The 22,359-nt window shown below is 44.3% G+C and overlaps 1 protein-coding gene and 1 non-coding gene across 2 annotated transcripts; both read right to left on the bottom strand.

Moving 5' to 3' along the window:
* Window positions 1–1,638: 1,638 nt before the first annotated feature.
* On the bottom strand, window positions 1,639–22,225 carry HSPA9 (heat shock protein family A (Hsp70) member 9). Its single transcript, XM_010718866.3, has 16 exons — window positions 22,125–22,225; window positions 20,727–20,814; window positions 20,447–20,628; window positions 19,793–19,917; window positions 18,270–18,343; window positions 18,059–18,165; window positions 17,084–17,246; window positions 15,970–16,062; window positions 14,178–14,387; window positions 11,647–11,874; window positions 10,787–10,891; window positions 9,591–9,708; window positions 7,927–8,021; window positions 4,979–5,071; window positions 3,204–3,344; window positions 1,639–2,381 (listed from the first exon to the last, which is right to left on the bottom strand). Exons 2-16 carry the CDS (start codon window positions 20,745–20,747, stop codon window positions 2,322–2,324), a joined length of 1,815 nt encoding a protein of 604 aa, XP_010717168.1. The 5' UTR covers window positions 20,748–20,814; window positions 22,125–22,225; the 3' UTR covers window positions 1,639–2,321.
* LOC116217226 lies at window positions 11,332–11,401 on the bottom strand. The gene has a single exon (XR_004161459.1). It is a non-coding gene; the product is annotated as a small nucleolar RNA SNORD63 (small nucleolar RNA).
* Window positions 22,226–22,359: the final 134 nt, after the last annotated feature.

Here is a 22,359-nt window from a genome sequence, read left to right as displayed (position 1 = left end):
CGCTGAGCGCGGCCGTCCCCCGGGCTGCGGGGAGCAAAGGGTGCCCGGCACAGGATGCCCAGCCACCCTCCCCACCCCCCAAAGAATCTGTAAAACCTTTGTAATTACTGTCATATACAGAGCAACGGGCCACACGGACCCGCAGCACCGATGCCGTGCACACGTGGGTGTGCTGACAGCACCGTGCGTGCAGCAAAGCCCTCAGCCCACGGGCTGCTGCAGCTCCTGCCTCCCTGGCAGCTGCTCTCAGCATAGTTGCACCTGATTTAACTTTGCTTTCCCCAGTTCAATAATTTAAACTCATAGTGGAGGCTAAGAGCAACATACTAAAAAATAAAGAATGTAAACGAGGGATGTGTTTAAACCGTGGCAGGGATTCATTCACAAGGCCGGTTCTCCTCGAAGATTCAGGAGCCTGGAGGCTGTGAGACGCTGATCTGCTGCCTTTGCCCTGGTGGCACCGCGGGCCCAGAACTGAGATAAGAGCTTACGAGCAGCAGCTGGGGCAGCAGGGTTATCATCACAGAATGACCTGGGTTGAAAAGGACCACAGTGATCATGTAGTTTCAACTCCCTGCTATATGCAGGGTCGCCAACCACCAGACCAGGCTGCACAGAGCCACATCCAGCCTGGCCTTGAATGCCTCCAGGGATGGGGCATCCACAATCTCCTTGTCCTGGGCTGCCCTGCCTTTGCAGCAGGATTTTCACACACGCAGGCTGACTGCCCACCTCAACGGGCACAGCATGACCACCCTAACTTGCCTCCCTCAAACCACAGCACACTGCAGCCTGGGCACATAACACACCACCTCTCCTCTTCCCATGGCTGCACCAAGCCCCTTCCTCATCTTCTTTTAAGGCAAACTAAAATGCTCCAAGGTCCTTCTCACTTCACAGTCAGCTACTTGCTACTCTTTGAAGTGGCAACAGGAGAAAAGCTTCACTGAGCTAGGTCAGTGTCCATTTTAGACTGGAAGCTGTTTCCAGGCTTTTTTGTTAGGACTGCTGGGAGATCAGTGTCTGAAGTAGACAGTCTTGATCCCTAGCAGTCCACAGCTGAAAGGAAAAGGAAGGCTTACTTTATCAGTACTTACAGCCTTCTCTAATAGCTTCTCTAATTAGGAAACTGCCTAGGATGAAATGTTTTCCTCTCACCTACACATCTGAGCTGTCAGATAAAGGTAGCTACAAGTGTTGCTTTTTTTCTTTCCAGAAGGTTGCACACACAGGGACAGAAAAGGAAAATAGCAACAAAGAGAGGTGACCACGTAATGGGACAAGGAGACAGCATACCAAGGGCGAAACTTTGCTTGTGAGAAGCAGCAGTGGGCAACTGCTGTTTTCATTCTACAGCCTGTTTCAGCAAACTGAGCCCAAGCACGGAGTGCCAGGACACTCTAGCACAGATTATACCAGGACTTCCAGGCATCTCATGTGAGGGCAGCAGCAGTGACTCACAGACAGGATGGACCCAAATCTCACACCAAGTACATTCCTTCCATGCTCAAACCAAGCACAAATTCCAGAAACCCACTGCTGCTATAGCTGGTCACTGCCCTTGCACAGAGGCTGTTGGGCAGTTAGTAGACTCATATTTTCCACCAAAGGCCAGGATACTAAGAACTCCACGTTGGATACTTTTCTGCTTTTATTTAAAAAAAATCCAGAATGGATCCAATAACAGTTTTATTATCCAGGAAATTGTTTTGCCATAAGCAAAGAACAGACACAGGATGGAGCAGAAGGCTCAGACAAGTAAAGTATGCAACTTCCACATGGCCTCTTCTGTAAGAAATGTTACAACTACATTTGAAGTAACCCATCTCCGTCAGAATGAGGGTGCTAACCTAGCTGCAGATCTGAATATTCTCTAGCAACATAACCAGCCTTATCATTGCATTGTTCACAGACCTTATTACCTGTTCACAAATCCTCAGATCCACAAGGAGGATCCACCAGAATTTCAATCTCCACCTTCTGATTTAATAACATGGTTTCCAAACTTTGATATCAGATGTAGCACGCCATTGTGTCAAGTATTAGAATTAAATGCTCAGCAAGTCCCCATGAGCCTCAGTTGGATACCACAGGGCCAAACACTTAGAACTTCATCTTGCATGAATTAACTTTCATCATGTGACAATTTATCTAGCAGACACATCACTAAGTTTATACATTTAAGAATTTTATATATAGAATACTGCAAAAACACAGTAAGTCTGAATTCTGCCCATTTCTGCTCAGGAAGGTCCCTTCTCTCCCAAGCATCAAGAATATCCACCTCTTCTTTGTACTCTCATCAAGGAAAGACAAACTTCTTATTGCTTCTCTTCCTTCTGATCTCCTGAACTTCCAGAACTCTCTCGTTCCGAGGCCATCTGTGATAGAGTTAGCTTATTAGTTACAGTAACAACAATATGTTTCTCCCAGACATTTTTTCCAAACTAGCTGCTTTGGTTACTTATCAACCCACAAGGTTTCTTCAACTTTTCTTCAAAGAAAAAGGTAATTGTTCATTGGAGAATGGAAGCCATTTTTATCTCTGCCTGACTGCTACTAATAAGAAGGAAATTATCTTTCCATTAATTACCCTTTCCCAGTGGACATAACAAGCTTACACTGCAGCACTGCACAGCTCCAGTTTGACATCAGAAAAGCAGCTTTCCATAGGAAGAACAGCTTAGCACCACCGAGGTTGCCTGAGCAGTGAGTCCATTTCCATTCTGATAAATATCCCTTGGACAGGTTAAGTATATCTGCCAAGAGGGGCTCAAACAGACTGGCCCTTCACTGAGAAAAAATCCCAGTGGCCTTATTACAGGGATTTTAGGCAGGCTGAACAGGAAACCTGTTACACAATCATTTAAAATATTCTAAGCATCACTTTACTACTTTAGGTACCTTCTACACATAGAGGAAAGCCTAATCCATGTGTTCCCAATGCTTCTTATTAACAGCTTCCAGCACCTTTCTATACAATGCTATGCAGTAATGTAACACAATCTGAGAGGCAGCCTACAGCAGGATGGCCAGAATTGCAGGCCACCTTCTGCTCTGACTTCCTGCAGCCGCCCCTCTAGCAAGCTGTCACTCAAAGGGAGCTGCACTGACACAGCATTACCTCCAGCACAGCCCCTGCCTAGATGTTTGGTGGCATGACTCACCCAAGCACAAGAAAACACAAATGACTGTGAACCCACCTTCTTGTATGCCATTTCAAAGAGCTTCAAGGAAGCCTGCTGCAGACTGGTTGCAGCCTGCCTAATATTTTCTCCCGTTTCAGTGTCTTTACGAGCCAGAAGTTCTCTCATTTTAGCAATTTCTTCCTTTAATTTGTTGCACTGCAAAGAAATCAGAGAAACATGATGCAGCACCGCATATTGTTCACCCAGCATCCCAGTCCAGTCATTTCACCCACCTAGTGGCCACAGAAAAGATACCTTTTCTTTTTTTGGTCAGAAGCTGTGAAGTTAAGTCTCAAATTGGAGCCATATGGTCTGCAGGGACTAGAACTGTGCTCAGTTCCCAATGGGCACCTGTCCACCTCACTAAACGCACCACAGTTGGCATTAATCGGTCCCCTTGTTTGCAGTTTCAGCACTGCAGAGCCTGAGCAGCCCACCAAGGAGGAACATGCTCTCCCTGGCACACCTCACCAGCCAATCGGTTGCACTAGAGCCAGGGTAAAGGGAAAAGAAAACTGATTTTCATCTATATTTAAGGTCCTGTAGGAAAGCCAACAAGTGACGCTGCTCACAACCCTGTTTAATCCCTTTGTTACACGTGGGAGGAAGCAGAGAGGCAAACAAAAGCAATACGGTCTCATCCCAGCCCCTGTAGCCATCTGTCAAACCCTCCACACAGTCTGGCATCTCCCTGTCAGGCTGGCACACTGCTGGCGAGGCAGGCTTGGGAAGAGAGGTTACTGGGGGACAGCTGTGCCAGCAGCACTTGCTCAGCACTGCTCGCAGTGAGAACGTGGGCAGAGTTCTCCTCATTCAGACCCATGGGATTGGGAAGGCAACTGAGGTCCGTGCCAGGCTGCTATCTCTACCCAGACCATGCAGGGCTTCTTTCAAGCACTGCTACTCGCTTTCCCTTGGTTTTCCCTCCCAAAAAGCATCACTTGGAACAGTCCCTGCAGGGAACACAGATATAAGTGCTGGAGTTTTCCCTCACAGGATAGAAAGTCTTAATCCCAAGCACAGAGGAGCTGAGCCAAAACACTTTGCAGTGATCAGAGGCTACTTAACCAAACTATAACCTCATTCCCTCAGACACCTCACAGTGCCCTTCTGTTCTTTTTCCAAGGGTTTTTAACTTGAAGACTGCACAGCCTGCTTTAAACTTGGCTTTTGAAATTCATAACATGAATCATAACATGGAAATTAAACTGCCACCTAGAATGTTATTAGAAGTGTTCCTTTGACAATGAATACCCACTTCACTCCAAAGACAGAGAAAAACATGGAGCTAAGTGAATACAAGAATTTTCATTGCCTTCCAGTTCTCAGGTGCTGCATTCACACTACTGAGATCACCAGGACTGCAGAGCAACTCTCCTTTGTCCCTCTGCAAGCACAGCTTTTGAGCAGTACTCTCATACAGGCCACAGCACAGTTCTTATCAAAGTACTGCAAGGCCATGCCAAGGACAATTCATGCAGAAATCCTGGATTAACAGCTTCTCAGGCTCTCAGATCTTCACTTCCACTGAATTCAAGCTGTGAAATAAGATATCTGCTATCATTCAAACCACATCCAGATCAGTATGCTTTTACATCCTCCTGGTCACACCCATCCCACTCGAGTGGGAAACCCTGGGAAGTCGGTGACTGTGCTGCCTTTATGCAGACTGGCAACACACAGAGCTGGAGCCACTGGTGAGAGTCAGCTGTAAATTAAGTGACGTTTTGAGCAAAGACGTGGTGAAGTATCTTACCTCCTTTACTTTTAAGGCAACAGAAACTACCTACCTCGTCTGCTGGCAGCTGATCCTTGAATTCCTCCATCTTAGACTCTGTATCATGGATGATGCCTTCAGCCAGGTTTACAGCTTCCACACGTTCCTGGGTAAGAGAACTCATAAGGGCCTACTGCACACAGCACTGGTGCTACAAGCTACATACACATGAACTAGCTGTTAACATTTATTTTCCCAAGCTGCCTAATTCCATTCCAGCTCCCACCCACAGTTCTTCACAGCAAGGTAGAGAAATGAATTGCAGATGAGCCATTTCTAGGTGTATCCCAGCACCACCAAGGCCCAACAGGCAGCCTAAACAAGGCAAGATAGCTCAGTCCTTACACTTTGATACCCAGCAAATCCCACTTCCCTAGAAGCAACAAAACACTGCTATCTGCACACTGAAAGGGTGAGCAAAAGCAGTAACAGCACGCTTCTACATTCTGCTCATTCAGAAAGCCACAGAGCTGTCTGAGAATACTCTTAAGCTTCTTCATCAACAAGGGCACTAGAGACAACTTAAAACACTGGGTTGTTGTATTGATGCTTCCCTGGGCACTAGACTGGGCACTAACTGAAGAAGAGTGGTAGTCCTAAGGTACAATTTGATCCAACTGTTGGCATCACTAACAGACTTTGGGACACCCAGCCCTCTTCATCTCAAAGAACACTCTACCTGAATGAGGATGTGATGATACGCTTAGGTGGCTGAGGAAAGCTGATGAAACATAATTTAGTTTCTATTCTGTATTTTCACTCTTTGTTGGATGTCACAGTTTACAGCAGGGTGTTAAGTCCAGCAAAGCATGGAATTTTGACAATTGCAGTTATGCAAGCCATGTAAAGAGATAGCAGTATTAGTGAAGAAAGCAACAGTCACCCCATGTGACAGCTCAGTGGACAGATGACTCCCACTTTGACTACAATAGGGAAGAGCTTATTCTGTGATTTAAGGTCAAAGTACAACAGAAAATTCTTCAACTTCTCTGCCACTATCCACGTTCTCTGACAATAATGCAGTTGTTTAAACAGTAGGACTTCCAGACCAAAGTCTTTAAATGTTCTGCATCTAACCTAAAGGTGCTAGTATCCAATCTTTCGTGGATCTAGAGCTTTTGAGCCATGGAAATGCTACTTCATGCAGATTTATTCCACGTATTTTCTCCTTTAGTTCTTTTCTAATCTCTTCACTTACTGCAGGTAAGATTTATAGGGCTGTGGGAACATTTGAAACAGGTTTATACAAAGTAGGAGTTCACAGGGCAGTAAATTCAGTGTGCCAGCTTCAGCAATCACTACACATATGCTGGTGCCATATCTCTGGTCAGGCCTTCCCCACGCCTGTCTAAAATCAATGCTCTGTATTCAGAAGTGTAATTCAGTGGTCTGTCATTAAACCAATTAGTTCTAGCCATTAATCCTATTAATAATCCCAGGTTCAGCCACTCAGCCATGACAAGTGTCAGTCAGTGCCAGTCCTTTCTGACAAAGTCAGCGAGGCTTTCAAATGTCTCCTCGTGGCTTCATGTGCATCGAGGGCAAACACTGTACTCAGATGAGTAACACCTCCAAGATGCCAGACAGCAAGACCTGAAGGACTACAGAAAGCCACTTCCCACTTAAAAAGGAAGAGTGGTACAGCTTTGATTAGCAGATTCTATAAATTAAACTCTAAAATAAACTCAGAAGCATCCCAAGAATCACAGAACGGCTTGAGTTGGAAGAGACCTTAAAGATCACTCAGCTCCAACCCCTGCCACGGGCTGGTTACACCGCACCAGAGCAGACTACTCAGGGCCATGAGCAGCCTGGCCTCACGCACCTTCAGAGATGGAGCACCCACAGCTCTCTGTGTTGTCTGTGACAGTGTCTCACCACCCTCTAAGTAAAGAATTTCCTCTTATCTAATTCTCCCCTTTTTGCAGTTTAAAACCATTCCCACTTGTCTTACTGTGTAAAAAGCTGGTTTCCATCCTGCTTATAAGCTCCCTTCAAGTACTGGAAGGCTGCACTGACACCTCCCCTGTGCCTTCTCTTCTGCAGGCTGAACAACCCCAGCTGCCTCAGCCCTTCTTCATAAGAGAGGTACTCCAGACCTTCTAGCACCCTTGTGGTCTCCTCTGGACCCCATCCAAAAGCCCCACATCTTTATTGTGCTGGGGGTCTGCCTTGGATGCAGCACTGCAGGTGCTTGTAAGGAGAGAATAGAAAGGGACAGTCACCTCCCTGCCCTGCACCACCAGCTACCTGTCATGAGTAAACTTGCTGAGGGTGCACTTAATCCCATCATTGTTAAAAATGTTGAGCACTGGCCTCAAGACACAGGCCCCTGGAGACCACCACTTGCAACCGGCCTCCAGTTGGACAACTGCCCTCTGGCTGTGACCATCCAACCAATTCTTTATCCACCCTTCAAATTCATATCTTTCCAATTTAGAGATAAGACTGTGATGTGAGACTGTATCAAAGGCCTTGATAGAATCATAGAATGGCTCAAGTTGGAAGGGACTGCTTCCATTTAAATGGAATGCTGTGAGAACCTGGCTGTAGTAGGCTAACTTCAGAAAAGCAGCCAAGATAACAGGCAGCTGGACAGTAAAATAAAGAGCACTGATGACAGACAGCATTAGCTGCATTTGCAAAGCTGCACACAGCTGAGTTTGCTTACTGCTGCCTCCATATCCCAATGACTTTTCAGGAAGGAATTAAATTACTAATTTTACAGAGCCAGTCACCCAAACCAAATCCAAATGACCCTCCGTGCAGCTTTTCTTGCAACTTCAGAGGGTCGACTGAATATAAGCAAGCATGTATCTAAGTAACTGTACAAGCAAACAGCTCGAGACTGCAGATCAGAACCTAGGAGCTCCTTCAAGGTGGTGACAGTTGATAGCACATAATGGCAATAACCAGTGGGTCAACTCCTAACTGCAAGATGCTGTAGCAAAATCACTTTACCTTTCTTCGTCTGTCTTCCTCTGCATATTTCTCTGCATTCTTCACCATGTTCTCAATTTCATCTTTGCTAAGGCCACCAGAAGACTGGATAACAACTGCATGAGAGAAGTAACATTAATAAAGAATGCACTCTCATCTTTGAGGTTAGGAGACTATCATTTCCCAAACCCTCTCATTGGCAGCTGCCTTGCTATGGGACTCTGCACCTTTGAAGGCTCCGTGGGCAGTAAAAAGCAGCCAGCCTTTGAAGTGGCAGTGATGCTGCCAGCAGATAAAACCCTGTCATCTTAGATCCACGCTCTCCAGCTTTGCTAGATGCTTCCTGACCAGTGCTTTGCAAGTCACCTTGTCCTTTCTCCAGTTATTACTTCTGGAAGGTAAACGGGTACAAGAAGCCCACAGACTCAAGGGGCATTCTAGCAGGTTAAAAAACAAAACTCCAGAAAAAAAAACAGAACATAAAATAACCCAGAAATCACTTTCATGCAGATTCTTTTCACTGCTGGAAATCAACTCAGGCTGTGAGGTAAAACAACATTCCTAACCAGCTAGCTCCTCATGCTACCTTTAATAAGCAAGCATGACATGATTCTATAGACTGGTTTCTGTAAGTCCCCCGTTTTTCTCCATTTGTGCCACAGAGTACAGTCCAGACATAAGCTAATGCTTTTCTGCAGAAAAACATTATTTCATTGGGAAAGAGAAGACTAAAATCCTGAGTATTGCAAAATCCAGAAAAAGATACTTTTGATATAGTTTCCTATATCATTTTTGCCAATAGTAAAAAACAAAACCACAAAACCCTAAACAAGGATACACACGTGTCTTTCAGATATGTGAGATAAGGAGTTCAGCTTTCTATTAGAACCATACTGCATACAGAAAGGCAGCTAAAAAGTATCAGGAGACATTTATTCAGAGCTAGAAGGCTGCCACACATAGAAAAATCCACAGGAAATCAAAGTAGCACACAGTTTTTGGAAACAAATGTAGATCCAAAACCAAGCAGCATGATTGAGACCAACAACAAACACCTTTGCAGTGCCAGCTGAATTAACTACTTTTTTTTTTTTATTTTTAACCTGGAGGCATGCATTTGTTCACTTAAGTAATTTATTTCCTCCAAGAAACAATTGAAGGACAATATAGAGCCTTCCCAGTCAGAGGCACAGAGAAATCTATTTTGTACCAGAGGAATCTAGCAATGCTTCAAATTCATTTTCTAAACCCAAATCAGGGCACCAGAAGGTCAGCCAGGTCACTAACTACCCTAGAACACCAGGCCTAACATCCCACTGCTCTCAAAGTGCAACATACTGACAGCCTGAAGCCACCCAGCCCCCTGCTATTTAGAGATGGTTCCAGCCTAAATGAATGAAAAGGCATGAGGTGGTTACTCAAAATACCTGCTGCTTCAATATGCCCAGATATCAAAATACTTGCAACAAAGCAATGAGAAACAAAACAGGGTCACAGAACAGCTTTCGTTTACCAGATTTCTCCCTTAAGAGCTGGCACCTCCATGTTGGCAGGCTCAGCAACCTCTGTGTAAGCAGACAATACTGTGAGAGTAGCAGTGCACCCTGGAGCACAGCACAGGAACAAGGACTCCCAAACTCCACACCCCTCCTTCTCAGCCCTGCAGAGCACCCCAGAGCACTCACTTTGCTGTTCACGTCCAGTGCCTTTGTCCTTGGCTGACACATGAACGATACCATTAGCATCAATGTCAAAAGTGACCTCAATCTGGGGCACCCCACGTGGTGCTGGAGGAATCCCAACCTGCGAAGGACAAATGCTTAGTCATTAGCTGCCCTGCAGACACAGGGGCTCCAGCACTGGGCACATCAACTTCGTGACTTGCCAGTTAAACTGAATATTAACTAAGCCTCAGAGCTGAGCCCTTCAAACACCTGTTGGCATCAGTGTGCTGAATTAGCAGTACCTTAAATTCAAAATGATCTAGATTTCTGCCCAGGACAACTGTACAGAAACAAGATGTAGCCCCCAAGTTTGGTTTGGAGGTGGCCCAGGTTCAGCTTTAACGCTAAACATGACGCTCTATACCTCCAGGACAAGGCTCTCCTTCCTCACTTCTGCACAGCTATACTCCACGGCTACCCCTGAGACTATGATATTAAAATAGTGTCAGACAGTTCCATTTCCTTTAGAAGTACAAAAGGAAGGCAACCCCCTTCTTTTTGGAAGGCTCCTCCTAGCAACAGCAATTTCAGTCGTACCTGATGGAACTTTGCTGACACTGACTAATAGCTGAGCAATCCAATTCTGCAGGGAGCAGGTTAGTCAGCCACATGGCACACACACGAGTCACTGGAGCATGACTGACCTCCAGTAGGCTGGGCAGTCCCACAGGTGCTTGTAGAATAGTGGAACTGGGCTGGAAATGAGCCACCCTAAGAACCAAACTAGCACAGAGCTTGATTTGGTTAAGTCTCATCTTTGCAACACTAGAGGAAAGCTCAGCATTCAGATTACCTGCTGCACAGGTCTAACACTACAGAGCTTGTTAGTTTTTCATGCCCAGAAATGGAGACAGCTCATCTATGTGACTGAATCTAGCCCTAAAGCTACAACAGTCACTGCATCACCCAACAGTATTCAGAAATTCTGAGCTCTAACACTATCTGCTCCCCTACCACTAAAAAGCTGTCCAGAATCAGGCTTTGCTTTCAAAAAGACTGCCTTTTTTTTTTTTTAAATACTACAAATAGCATCAAATGTCTTCAGTAGGATAAATCCCTCCTTACACTGCCCTAAGGAGTAACCTGACACAGAGAAAGCTCTGACCTTCTCAAAGAAGGTTAAGTCTAAGGTCATGAATATTGAGTAGCCAACATACCAAGGTGAACTGGCCAAGAAGTTTGTTGTCACTGGCCATCTCTCTCTCTCCCTGGCATACTTTAATCTCCACTTGTGTCTGCCCATCCGCAGCAGTAGAGAACACCTGTGGAAGACAAATAAAGTAACTAGACAGCTACTAAAATGCAATATGTGAATTGATTCTTGCTTTCACATTCCTATTCCTTAAAGAGCTCTGACTAAACAACAAAGCACCAAGCAACAGCCAAGTTCACTGGCATTTCATCTTAAATGCATTTGAATGTGCAAAAGCTGCCAAAGTTATGCCAGCAGCAGGCTCCAGTGGCTGGCAGCCAGTCACACTACCAGAACATTGCCTCCTGAAGCAGCAAGACTCTTGTCCCAACCCCACACCCCAGAGAGAACAAGCATTATCAGAAAGAGCACATGCCAGTAACCCATACAAGGCAAAGTGACAGAACAGATCACACCCAAGTCTATTAGGGGCCCAAAGCACAGGAAAACATCTGGGAAAAAAGCACCAAAGCATACAGGTCAAGAAAGGTGGCCTAATTAACCAGGTGCTGTGCTCAGTAACAGAAGGTCTCCACACAATTTCTCTTCAGAATGATGTGTTGACATTACATCATGGCACACACACACTGCAATCCTGAGCAGGGCAAACACCCTGAGATAGCTTGGCAGATATTAACTCAATTCAGTTTATTCTCCTCTTTTGAGCATGCTAATAAGTAACAGATACCAGGTGGCCAGCATTCAATTTTGACTTCTGAGCTTCTTCTCCTTGAGAAGACTGTCTGCTGAGATGCTCTAACCAGCTTTTATTGGGCAGCGAGACCACCATAAAACACCCACCACACGGACACTGTAATTTTGTACCTGGCTCTTCTTGGTTGGTATGGTAGTATTCCTGTTGATGAGCTTTGTGAAGACACCCCCCAGTGTCTCGATCCCCAAGGAGAGGGGAGTCACATCCAGCAGCAGCACATCAGTAACATCACCAGCTAACACACCACCTTGAATAGCTGCACCAATAGCAACGGCTTCATCAGGATTAACTGCTTTGCTAGGAGCACGGCCAAACAAATCCTGCACAGTCTGTTGCACCTGAATAGGGAGAAAGCAAAGTTCATGTAGAGAGTGAGCCATTACTGCACAGTGCTGTGCCCACAAGAACATTCCAGCCCTGGCCAAAGGTTTGTATCTTTATGTTCCTGCTGCCGTGTAGCCCAGTAGCACGAGAGAAACTCTAAGCTTCAGACTTGTGATTGCTCCCTAACTCCCCATCTTTTAAACACCCTGTTAGAAGCATTCGCTTCAGTCTAGAAATCCTTTTCTCTGGAGGTTTTCTCACAGTTAAGTTAGCCAACTGCAAATCAGCTTGAGCACACACTACATCGGTCCTCTCACAAGGACCAGCTATCCTCAGAAAGGATCACTCCATGCTTAACAAGTGGGAGTTGAGAACTGCTCCTCCAGATCTTGTACAAGTCAACAGTGGGCAGCACACAGCTGTCAAGGGCAGCACAACTGTGGAGACAGCACAAGGAAGGTCAAACACCCAGAGCACAAGGACAGTTCATCTTGTTTGTGTTACAAAAAAAAAAAAAACAACCAAAAAATAAAAATAAATGAAAAAGCTCTTTACTTAATGGGCTGTTTCACCAGGAAGGTAGATAGGCTATGCCAGCAGACAGTTTAAGTTGCATTATTAGCTTTTCACTGCTCCATCCCTTTGGAATGACGGGTTCACGACTGCAACGGATTGAATGCTGAAGTATCCAGAAGGGAATGCAGTAATGTGTCACCAACAGTGCCGCAGCTCAGTGGATCATTTCTCTCCCTTACAGAAGAGAGTGTGGGAGCTGGTTCCTATTCACAGCTTCCCTCCTGCTCATCAGGCAGATATCTACACAGGTGAGCATCGCATGCCTGGGAAACTGCACCATAAGCAAATGTCCAATGCCTCTGCACATAAGCAGAGACATTTGCAGGCAGTGTTTACTGAAGAGGAAGATGCTTTATGCACAACCACGTAACTAACTGCAAGTCTTTCTCTCTGGAGGTATATTTTACAGCACAAAAGAACCATTACATCTAACCACCCATTTATGTTTCTTGGAACACTGGCCACACGAGCACTCCAAAGAAGGCAAGTTCCCTCCTGGCAGGAATGAAGCAAACAACAACATATATGAGAGAACACACTGTGCTATGCACAACATACAGGCACTGATCTCAGAGCCAGAGCTGTAACTCTGGCTTCAGGCACTCAGGAAAGTATATATAACCTCAACGCTGTAAGTACAGGAGCTATATATAACTGGGGGAAATAAAAATCGTAACTAAAAAGTATTTAATACCCACTCCCAAAGGATACATAATGTCCCAGGAAGGGTTTCCCCACTTCCAGAATTGCTTTTCTCACTTTATACATGGTTATCTACTCTTTTTTTCCAGCTGGAACAACCTGGGCTTTGGGAAGGTTACTCCAACTTCAGCTTTGCTCAGAGCAGCAGCTTTTGCTTATCTTGTCCCTCTGGTTCCCCTGCCTGAGTGACCTTCTGCACTTACTAAAATACCAACTGCAACCAATACATTTCAGGAAGGGGAGAAAAAATAAAAACAACCAACCCCCCGAATCATTGCCATGCAGGATTATTTTTTTTCAAATGATCACTATAGAAAAATGTTTATCTGTATCTGTCTGGAGCACTGACTTCAGGGGAGCTAAATAGTATTCTGCATTGCTCTGAACAAAAACAGTACATTACCAGAAGGCAGTGCCTTATCTGCAAGACAGTACATGTCAGCATAGCGAGCCTCTAAGTTACTTAGAGCTTATCACCACAACACCAGGGCCAGGTGTTAGGTAATGAGTGTTCAGAACAGCCAACTAAATATGCCTGACAACAGCCAGTACAGCAAGCAGACAAACACAACCAGCAAGTAACAAAAGTTGTGCTGGTGCAGTTTCTTCATTGCTCACTGCATGTGCCCTGCACAGGTGAAGAAAGCTGCTGGAAAGCAAAGACTACCAAGCAGCTGTTATTGAAGTGGAATTTGGTGTGTGATAAAGGTAGACAGGAGAAAACATTCTGTACATCTCACCAATATCTCATACATTCAGTCAAAAACAGAAAATCAAGCTGAATTTTCAATTCCCAATACTTTCCCCACTTGTCTTTTTAGACTGCAACTCAGCTACAGCCCTCAGACCCACGCTGAGCAGCAGGAGGAGAGTGCCTCACTGCCCCTTTCATGTGGCCACTTGGCACATCTGCTCCTGGGCTCTTCAGCTACCGAAGCCATGAGATTAGCAGACTCCCAGCTTTTCCACTACAGATCACCCTCAACAGTAAGCAGTGAGAAGCTGTGCCAGTTGTGTCTGGGGCAGGGACAGCTCTTACCTTTGGCATTCTGGTCATGCCACCGACAAGGATGACTTCACCAATGTCACTCTTGCTGACTTCAGCATCCTGCATGGCTTTCTGGCATGGTGCTACTGTCCTTTTGATCAGATCTGCTACAATGCCCTCAAACTGCGAGCGACTCAGTTTCATGTTCAAGTGCTTTGGTCCAGAGGCATCCATAGTAAGGTATGGCAAGTTAATATCCGTCTGCAGCACAAAAGCAGTGTGAAGAGCAGGAATGGAAAGCAAGGCAACTCCCCACAGATTTCAGATCAAGCTACAGGTTCTGTTCTGCCTGCACTGAAGCACCTATGTGCATGCTCATTCTAAAGCCTGGTCTCTAACTGGTCGCAGATAAGTTTGTGTTTTCCATTTTACATTTCAGGCAAGAGATGCAAAATAATTTCATAGTAAAAAAGAAAGTATCCATTTTAATATCTGTGTTACCTTGAGGTCTTACATCGTGTTAAGAAGAAAAGGTGCTCTTGCTGTTCACAGCCTGTGCAACACTGGCTTATGGCACACCATTTGTCAGTGTTGGAAAGGAGGTAACAAAGATGGAGGCACTTTTGCAACAGAGGTTGTAAGCACCAGTATTTAATCTCTATCACAGCTAAGAAGAACTGAAACATTTAAAGTTATGAGTGTAACTCCTTCTCCCCAGTACAACCCAAAGTTTCATCTTCAGAAAGACTTGGCCAACTACCTAACAACTCACACGTGGTAAGCTACTTAATGGAAGTAACCCACCATCGTTTGCAAACAGCTTGTCTGAGATCCAGTTCATTGCTACTTAACACAAAGGTCATCAGCACCAGGGGCCATAAACCCTCTTACTGTTTTTGTGCATGGCAAACCTGCATCTTAGATTTAAAAAAAAAATCCACCTTTTTTACATGCTAATTTACTTTGTAAATAGCATGCTCAGAAATAGGGAGGACAGGGCCAAAAAGGAGCTGCTTTCCCTTCAGCACTGAAGATTCTGGGTTTTTTCCCAGTATGCACAGACTGTATTTGCCAGCTCTTGAGCCTGCTAACACAGAGCCTGCTATGTCTCTGGCAGAACTATGCAACCATTGTGACTGGTCTGAACCCTGTGCTATGAGCTTCCCACCAGCCAACAAATAAAATTTATTCAGAACCCAGAAACTGGCAGAATCCCCATTTCAATTACTATATAACTGACCTTAATTTCTCTTCAGCAAGAATATTACACCCTTAGCTTACTGCCTCTCCAGCTTCTTACTCAGTAGTGAATAATGGATGTGCTTGAATACATTAAGATACAAAATGGGTGAAAAAGGCAGATAGGCTGCTTATTCTCTAGATAACCCCTTTGCTGGGGAATAAGATTCTTTACAGAAATTGTTTCTTGTTATTAGTCCAGTGGTGTGAATACTATCACAAGATTTTAGAACTGCTCACACAAAGTCCCAAGCACTTCCAATAACACAGCAGGACTAACTGCAGGTAAATTCTCATCACACTTCTGAAATATGTAAATTGGGAACAAAGACACATTCCCTGCAAGTTGAGAAAACACGGTACCAGAACACAAGCAAAATCCAGCACCTGTGATCACTCTCTGCTTCCAACAACTGATTTTGCTCCTAAATAGACTCTGAGAGATTATCCTGCCTAAGAACTTTCAGTTACACTGATGCCATTGAATGAAGTTTCTCTGCTAGCACAAGAGAAAAGCAGCTACTTCAGAGTTACAAAACCAAAAAATAATGCAGAACAGTACAGTAAAACATTTTGATGGTCTGCTTTGAACCCAGCCACCTACCTGCACAGATGAAGAAAGTTCACACTTTGCTTTCTCTGATGCTTCTCTCACCCTCTGAAGGGCCATGTTGTCTTTAGTCAGGTCAACACCTGTCTAAGCAACAACAACAAAAAAAATGAGTTAGCAGTGAGTCATGAAGAGCTTTCCTTCACTGCAGCTCATATTTTTTAATCACACTTGACTGCAAAAATGTTTGTATAAATACAGCCTGACATGTTCTGCTGCTATCTCTACTGGCAAACTTCTTTAGAATTCCAAAAATGTCTGCTAGCCCTCTCTGCTCTGGAAGAGATTATCTAGTAAGTTACTGATAAAAGGCTAGAAAAGCTGCTGCATCACAGAATACAAAGGCAAGGATTCGCAGTGGAGTTGGAATTACACTGCAATTTCTCCACAGCCAACAATGTACTGTATGCATCTGTGCTGACACATTCAATCAGTCCACAGAAACATATTAGTAAAAGTAAACAGACTAAATATAGGATAATTAAAGAATCACAGAATCATGGGGGTCTAAAGTGACTTCTGGGCATCATCTAGTCCAGCACTCTGATAAAGCAGGTTCCCAGTAGCTGCAGAAGAAAGCGTCCAGGTGAGTTTTAAGCATCTCCAGAGAAGGAGACTCCATAACCCCTCTGGGCAGCCTGTTCTGCTCCATCACTCTCACAGAAAACAAGTTTTTCTTCATGTTCAGATGGACCTTCTGCATCCCAGCCTGTGCCAGTTGACCCAGCTCCTCTCACTAGGTGCCAGCAAAAAAACTCATGGCCCTATCCACTTGACACCTGCCCTTTAGATATTTATAAGCATTGATCAGATCCCCTCTCTGTCTTCTCTTCCCCAGGCTAAATAGTCCTGCTACATTAGGAGAAAAAAGCAGAAGTCCAACTGTTTCATCTCTCTTTTCCAGGAGAGGAACATTCAGCCTCAAGAAAATAAATGTTAGCCTGACTTCTTGTTCTTACAGGTGTCTTCAAGATTTTTTAAATTTCAGTTGTATCATAGATCTCAAATGAAGTTCCAATATTTTATGAAAATTCCCCTCTTTACGTACCAACTAAGTGATGTTAGAAGGCACTGTAATGCAAGATTGAATTCTGATGAGATGTCTTACCTCTCTCTTGAACTCTTTAACAATATACTGTAGTAAAGCCTGGTCAAAATCTTCTCCACCTAAGAAAGTATCACCATTGGTTGACTTCACCTCAAAGACTCCTTTCTGGATTTCCAAAATGGAAATATCAAAAGTGCCACCACCCAAGTCATAAACTGCAATGCTACAAGAACAGATGGAGAAAAATGTTACTTTCTAGACAAAATAACGCGGCTCAGAAATCATTCCCACCTGGAAATGAAGTGTGCAGAACTCATGCTGCTGTCCACAGAAGTTAAAAGCCTCCTCTAAAGAATAGAGATAATAGAGAATAAGCAGATTACAGTGTGCACATTCTTTGAGTGCACTGAGCCTGGGTAGAAGTTTTTGCTGCAGAACATGCTATGGAATGATGGCACATAACCTTGCCAGTTATTTCAGAGGACAGCTCCTCCTTTATCAAAAAAGGCACACTTCCATCTGGCATGGAAGGCAAAGACACTTGAACCATCAAGAAACACGTTCTGCAGTATGTGAGGCTTTCACACCACTACAATCCCAACACAAATACAAAACAACCCTGCATTTATGTGATCACCCTTGGCAGTGGTAGAAGGCTGAACACAGGCATGGAAAGAAACAGACTGTGGATAGAAGGCACCAAACCTCAGCATCTCTCTTATGACACTGCTCTGGCACCACTGGGGACAGCCTCTCACACAGCTGTCCTGAACCACACCAAATACCCCCACCAGCAGGTAAAATAATTACACTGACACTAAGCTTTGATCATTAAGTTGCAGCTGCACGTTATGAACTTCCCCCATCAAGCAGAGTCTGCATGGGATGCAGGTGACATTACATAGCACAATTCACTTCTGAGAGTCTACTTTGGCAGAATTCCAACCAGCAATTAAGACAAAAAAATAACGATGCATTTACAAAACAAATTACAGCATGTTGATTTAATTGAGGGTGTTACAAACAGGCACTTACATTTTGTCTTCAGACTTGTCCAGACCATAAGCAAGAGCAGCTGCTGTTGGTTCATTAATCACCCTTAAAACATTTAGGCCAGAGATCTGCCCAGCATCTTTTGTAGCCTAATGTGGCAGAGGAAAAAGGGGAAAAAAAAAAAAGAAAAAAGCACTGAGAACTGATACTCTATACAGTTATAAGCCTGAAAATCTTAGAGCTTGCTGAATACCTGTCTCTGAGAATCATTGAAATAAGCAGGGACTGTAATCACAGCATTCTTTGCTGGGTGCCCCAGGTAGTTTTCTGGAGGAAAAAAAAGGGAGACAAAACAGTTATCTTTAAAGTGAAAAGAATACCACCAATGCTGCCACTTAGTTTGAAATTATATTCCTAAACTGACAACAGAACATAGGCTTCCTGCTCAAAAACCTGCTGCTTTCTGGGAAGATGCAGAAGGAGTTTTGCAGAAACCAAGGCCTTTCCCCATTACATGAAGCAGTGTGTAGATTTCTATCAGCAGTGCACCTCTGCACTTCAGACAATAACTGATGCCACTGAAGAATGAGAATTTGAGTTCAACTTGCCTTTTTAGAGTGCAAGACCAAGGCTGTTTTCTGTTTCATTGGAGTATTTAATATGCAAAGCACTCAGAACTCATTTTTGTCCTGATTGTACAGTCCATTGTAGGTAACAGTTATACAGGATAAATAACATCCATATACTACATGCTCACAAGTATTTGAGACAGTAAATTAGATAAACACATATCACACCCCAATTTAAGGGTGTAATTCTCTCGCTTAAGAAAACAGTACAGTGTCATCAAATGCAGATTCAGCTATGCTAAAAGCATGCATGATCCAGTGAGAATTCACAGGCAGGATTCTTACCTTTCCATTAACCTTAAGCAGACCTTACACCAGATAACTTGTCATTTGAATTCATGCAGCAATTAGGGGAAAAGCCAGCAGAGGAAGCAGCTTCCTGCTGAAGGCAGAGGAACAATGTCCTCTGAACACAGAAGTCAGATTCATCACATCTAAACCCTCACACAAGACATTCCTATTTTACTCTAGGCAGCTTCACTAAGTGGCCAGGAACTCACACACACACACGTGGATGCATGAAGCTTCAGCAACAAGCTTCAGTCCAGCCCTCCAAACACTTCATACTTTCCAGACCAGACTGCAGAAGACAGCTACTCCTTTTTTTTTTATTATTATTCTACACAATTATGCCAGAAACCATATTAGGAATTGAAAAGGGAGAAAAAAAAATTCCAGGTGAAAGGCTATTTCTCCCTAGTAAAGACTCAGAGTCACCACAGCTGTTCCTGCAGCCAGCACAATGGGTCCCTTGAGATTCCCTCTCTCACTACACTTCTGGTCCAAGCCACTTTGCAGCCACAGCCCATGCTGAGCTGCAGCCTGGGAGGTACAAGGACTAAAATCCTGCATGGAAAAGGAGCTCCCCCTTCTGAAGCAAGGGTGCTACGTTCAATTCAATTTAAAATAAAAACACAACAATTGGTATCCCGTTTTGATATAATGCAAAGCACTAATATCTTCCAAAGACTGAAGCAGACACACTTACCCTTCTTGAGGCTTTATAACTGCCCATCACCAAACCCTGCCACAATCTGTCCCATAGGACATCTCACTATGCAAGAATTCTCATGTCAACGAAGTTACCAGCACCCAGTACTGGGCTCACACTTCTGTTTATGCATAGCAAAGATCAAACTGTACCAACCTGCAGTCTCCTTCATCTTCATTAGTACAAAGGCACCGATTTGGCTTGGAGAATACAGCTTCCCATGGGCCTCTACCCAGGCATCACCATTGGAGGCACGGACAATTTTAAATGGAACATTTTTACTGAAAAAATACAGAAGAACAATAATGCCATACGGAATTTCTGTATCAATAGAAACAGCATGAAGCCACCACAATAAGCACCACCAGAACAACACATGCAAGTTCTATACACAGAATAGTGAATTACTCAGGGCCAGGATGTCCCAAAAGTACCAATATACTTCTGTTCTTATTCAACTACACCATTTAATCAGAAGCCTTAGGCACAATCATAGACCACTGATTCCAAACACTCTCAAGAATGCAAGAAGTCTCCTTTGGTAGATGTTGACTGCTCAGCACAGTGCCTGGGGGAGAAAGTCCAGGTGGTGTGCCACTTGATTACTTCTCTAAAAATGTTAAAATAAAAATATAGCACAGCCCTGAGAAAATAAGCAGTAAAGCTTTGAAACATGAGGGCATAACTACCTTCTCACTCAGCCACCGCTCACAGTACCTCACCCAAACAAGGGCTGTGCTTGGTCACATTACACAGCAGCGTACCTTCTTTTTTGTGCTGCAGGTGGAACTACCCTCCCCCCTCACTTACATATCCTTCTTCACTTCAGAGTCATCAAAGCGCCGCCCAATGAGCCGCTTGGTAGCATAGAAGGTGTTATGGGGATTAGTTACTGCCTGCCTCTTGGCTGGCATTCCGACCAGTCGCTCACCATCAGCTGTGAAGGCAACAACTGAAGGTGTTGTCCTGGCACCTTCAGAGTTCTCCAGCACCTATGTAAAAACCACAAGAGGATATCCTTAGAAAACACTGCTTTTGAAAGCATGAATTCAGACGTAAAGATGGTATTTATTTATTTGTTCTTACTTACTTTGGCTTGTTTACCTTCCATAACAGCCACGCAGGAGTTTGTTGTACCCAAATCGATTCCAATAACGGCACCCTTAATTGCTTCTGAGCTGTAAAACACATTACAGGATAAACAGCATTACTACTAAAGGAAGGCAGCTAATTAAATAGCAACAACCTTTCTGTTGTGAAGACAAGATGAACTCATTTTTGACTAGACATTGAAGCAAACCCACGTTCTATCTCAGACCATAACATGCCCTCTGACTCTTACACTGGATTTTAAACATTGGGTCTCTATTCAGTCAGACCACTTACATCTCAACTTGCACTTGTTTGTTTAAGTACATAAAATGCTATTCTTTCACCAAGAAAATCTTGACATCCATTAAGACCTAGATGTAAAATAAGTTGCAATTAATTCTGGTTCTTCTCACATGAAGTCTCCTGGACTTGTTTTGGGTTACTTTTGATTTTCACAATCAAACTTGTTAGAAAGCATCTACCTGGAGTCAAGATGCAAGTAAATTGGATGAGTTCATTTATGATTGCTTAGCATGAAGTGAAAAATACATAAAGGCAGAATTGCCCAAGCAGGATCCTCTGAGAGGGAGTGAAAAATAACCACCTTTTTGACCCTGAAAAGCAACAAATTAATTCTGAAAAATTATGATGATTCCCACAAAGCAAACTTGAACCTGCCTCTTCTGGCTAGGAAGGGTGCATTACCACATTCAAGGCTAGAGAGAACCCCCGACTCAACAGCTCTTCTTTACAAACAAAGCCACATTCTGGGGTGTAAAGCACACAGCAGCACACATCAGTAGGGCTGGTTATTACCAGGACATCACCTTCTCACTCCCCAAGACGTCTGGTTGTCTTAACCACACAACACAAAGCAGTGATACTGAAAACACACAACTGTTCAGCTTCTTTGTACTGATCAGAGCTGGGCAGTTTTCCTGCCCAGATCCCCCATTCTGGTCACGAGTCAGCACAGCCCACAAGACACCTGACTGAGTTACACAACTGCTATTCTTTACTGATTATCTTGTAAAAAAGCAAGCAATTAACATGCACAAACCGATCGAAATAAGCTTTATCTGCAGTGAGATAGAGGCACACATCATCCTGCCTTCGCAGGAGCATAAAGCAATTTGTTCCAGCTGTTACATTTTATTCTTTTTATCGCATACATCTCAGCAACGTGCATCTTGTGAGTGCTGCCGGTGGTGGGGACAGGGAGGATGACGACAAAGGTTCCACCAGAAAAAAAGAAGATGAGAAGACAGAAAGATGCAGCCTTAGAACTGCACACGTTCTGGCACCACCTTTGCTGCTCCATCACCTCAGTTCTGAGCTCAGGGCAGCGAGAAGAAACACCGAGCACACAGACGCGGATAAGCAGGGTGACGCTTACGCATATTTTCTGCTGGCTGCCGCTCTGAGGACATTCTGACTGAGGCCATTCCAGAAGGTCTACAAAACAAAGAAGAACGCTCAGAAACCCTCACTCCAGAACTTCCAGAGAACGGAAGCTTCTAAAATAACGCAGCCCTACTGCAACACCACGCTTCCTTTTTTCAACCTTAAACGCAAGCCGAGCAGAAATTCGCCGCAGAACTCCCCAGCCCCGCTCTCCACCCGCAGATCCC

Source organism: Meleagris gallopavo, chromosome 15 (assembly GCF_000146605.3).
Source record: "Meleagris gallopavo isolate NT-WF06-2002-E0010 breed Aviagen turkey brand Nicholas breeding stock chromosome 15, Turkey_5.1, whole genome shotgun sequence".
Lineage (NCBI taxonomy): Eukaryota > Metazoa > Chordata > Aves > Galliformes > Phasianidae > Meleagris > Meleagris gallopavo.
The sequence above is the reverse complement of the archived record's forward strand: the minus strand, read 5'-3'. Positions and strand labels throughout refer to the sequence as shown.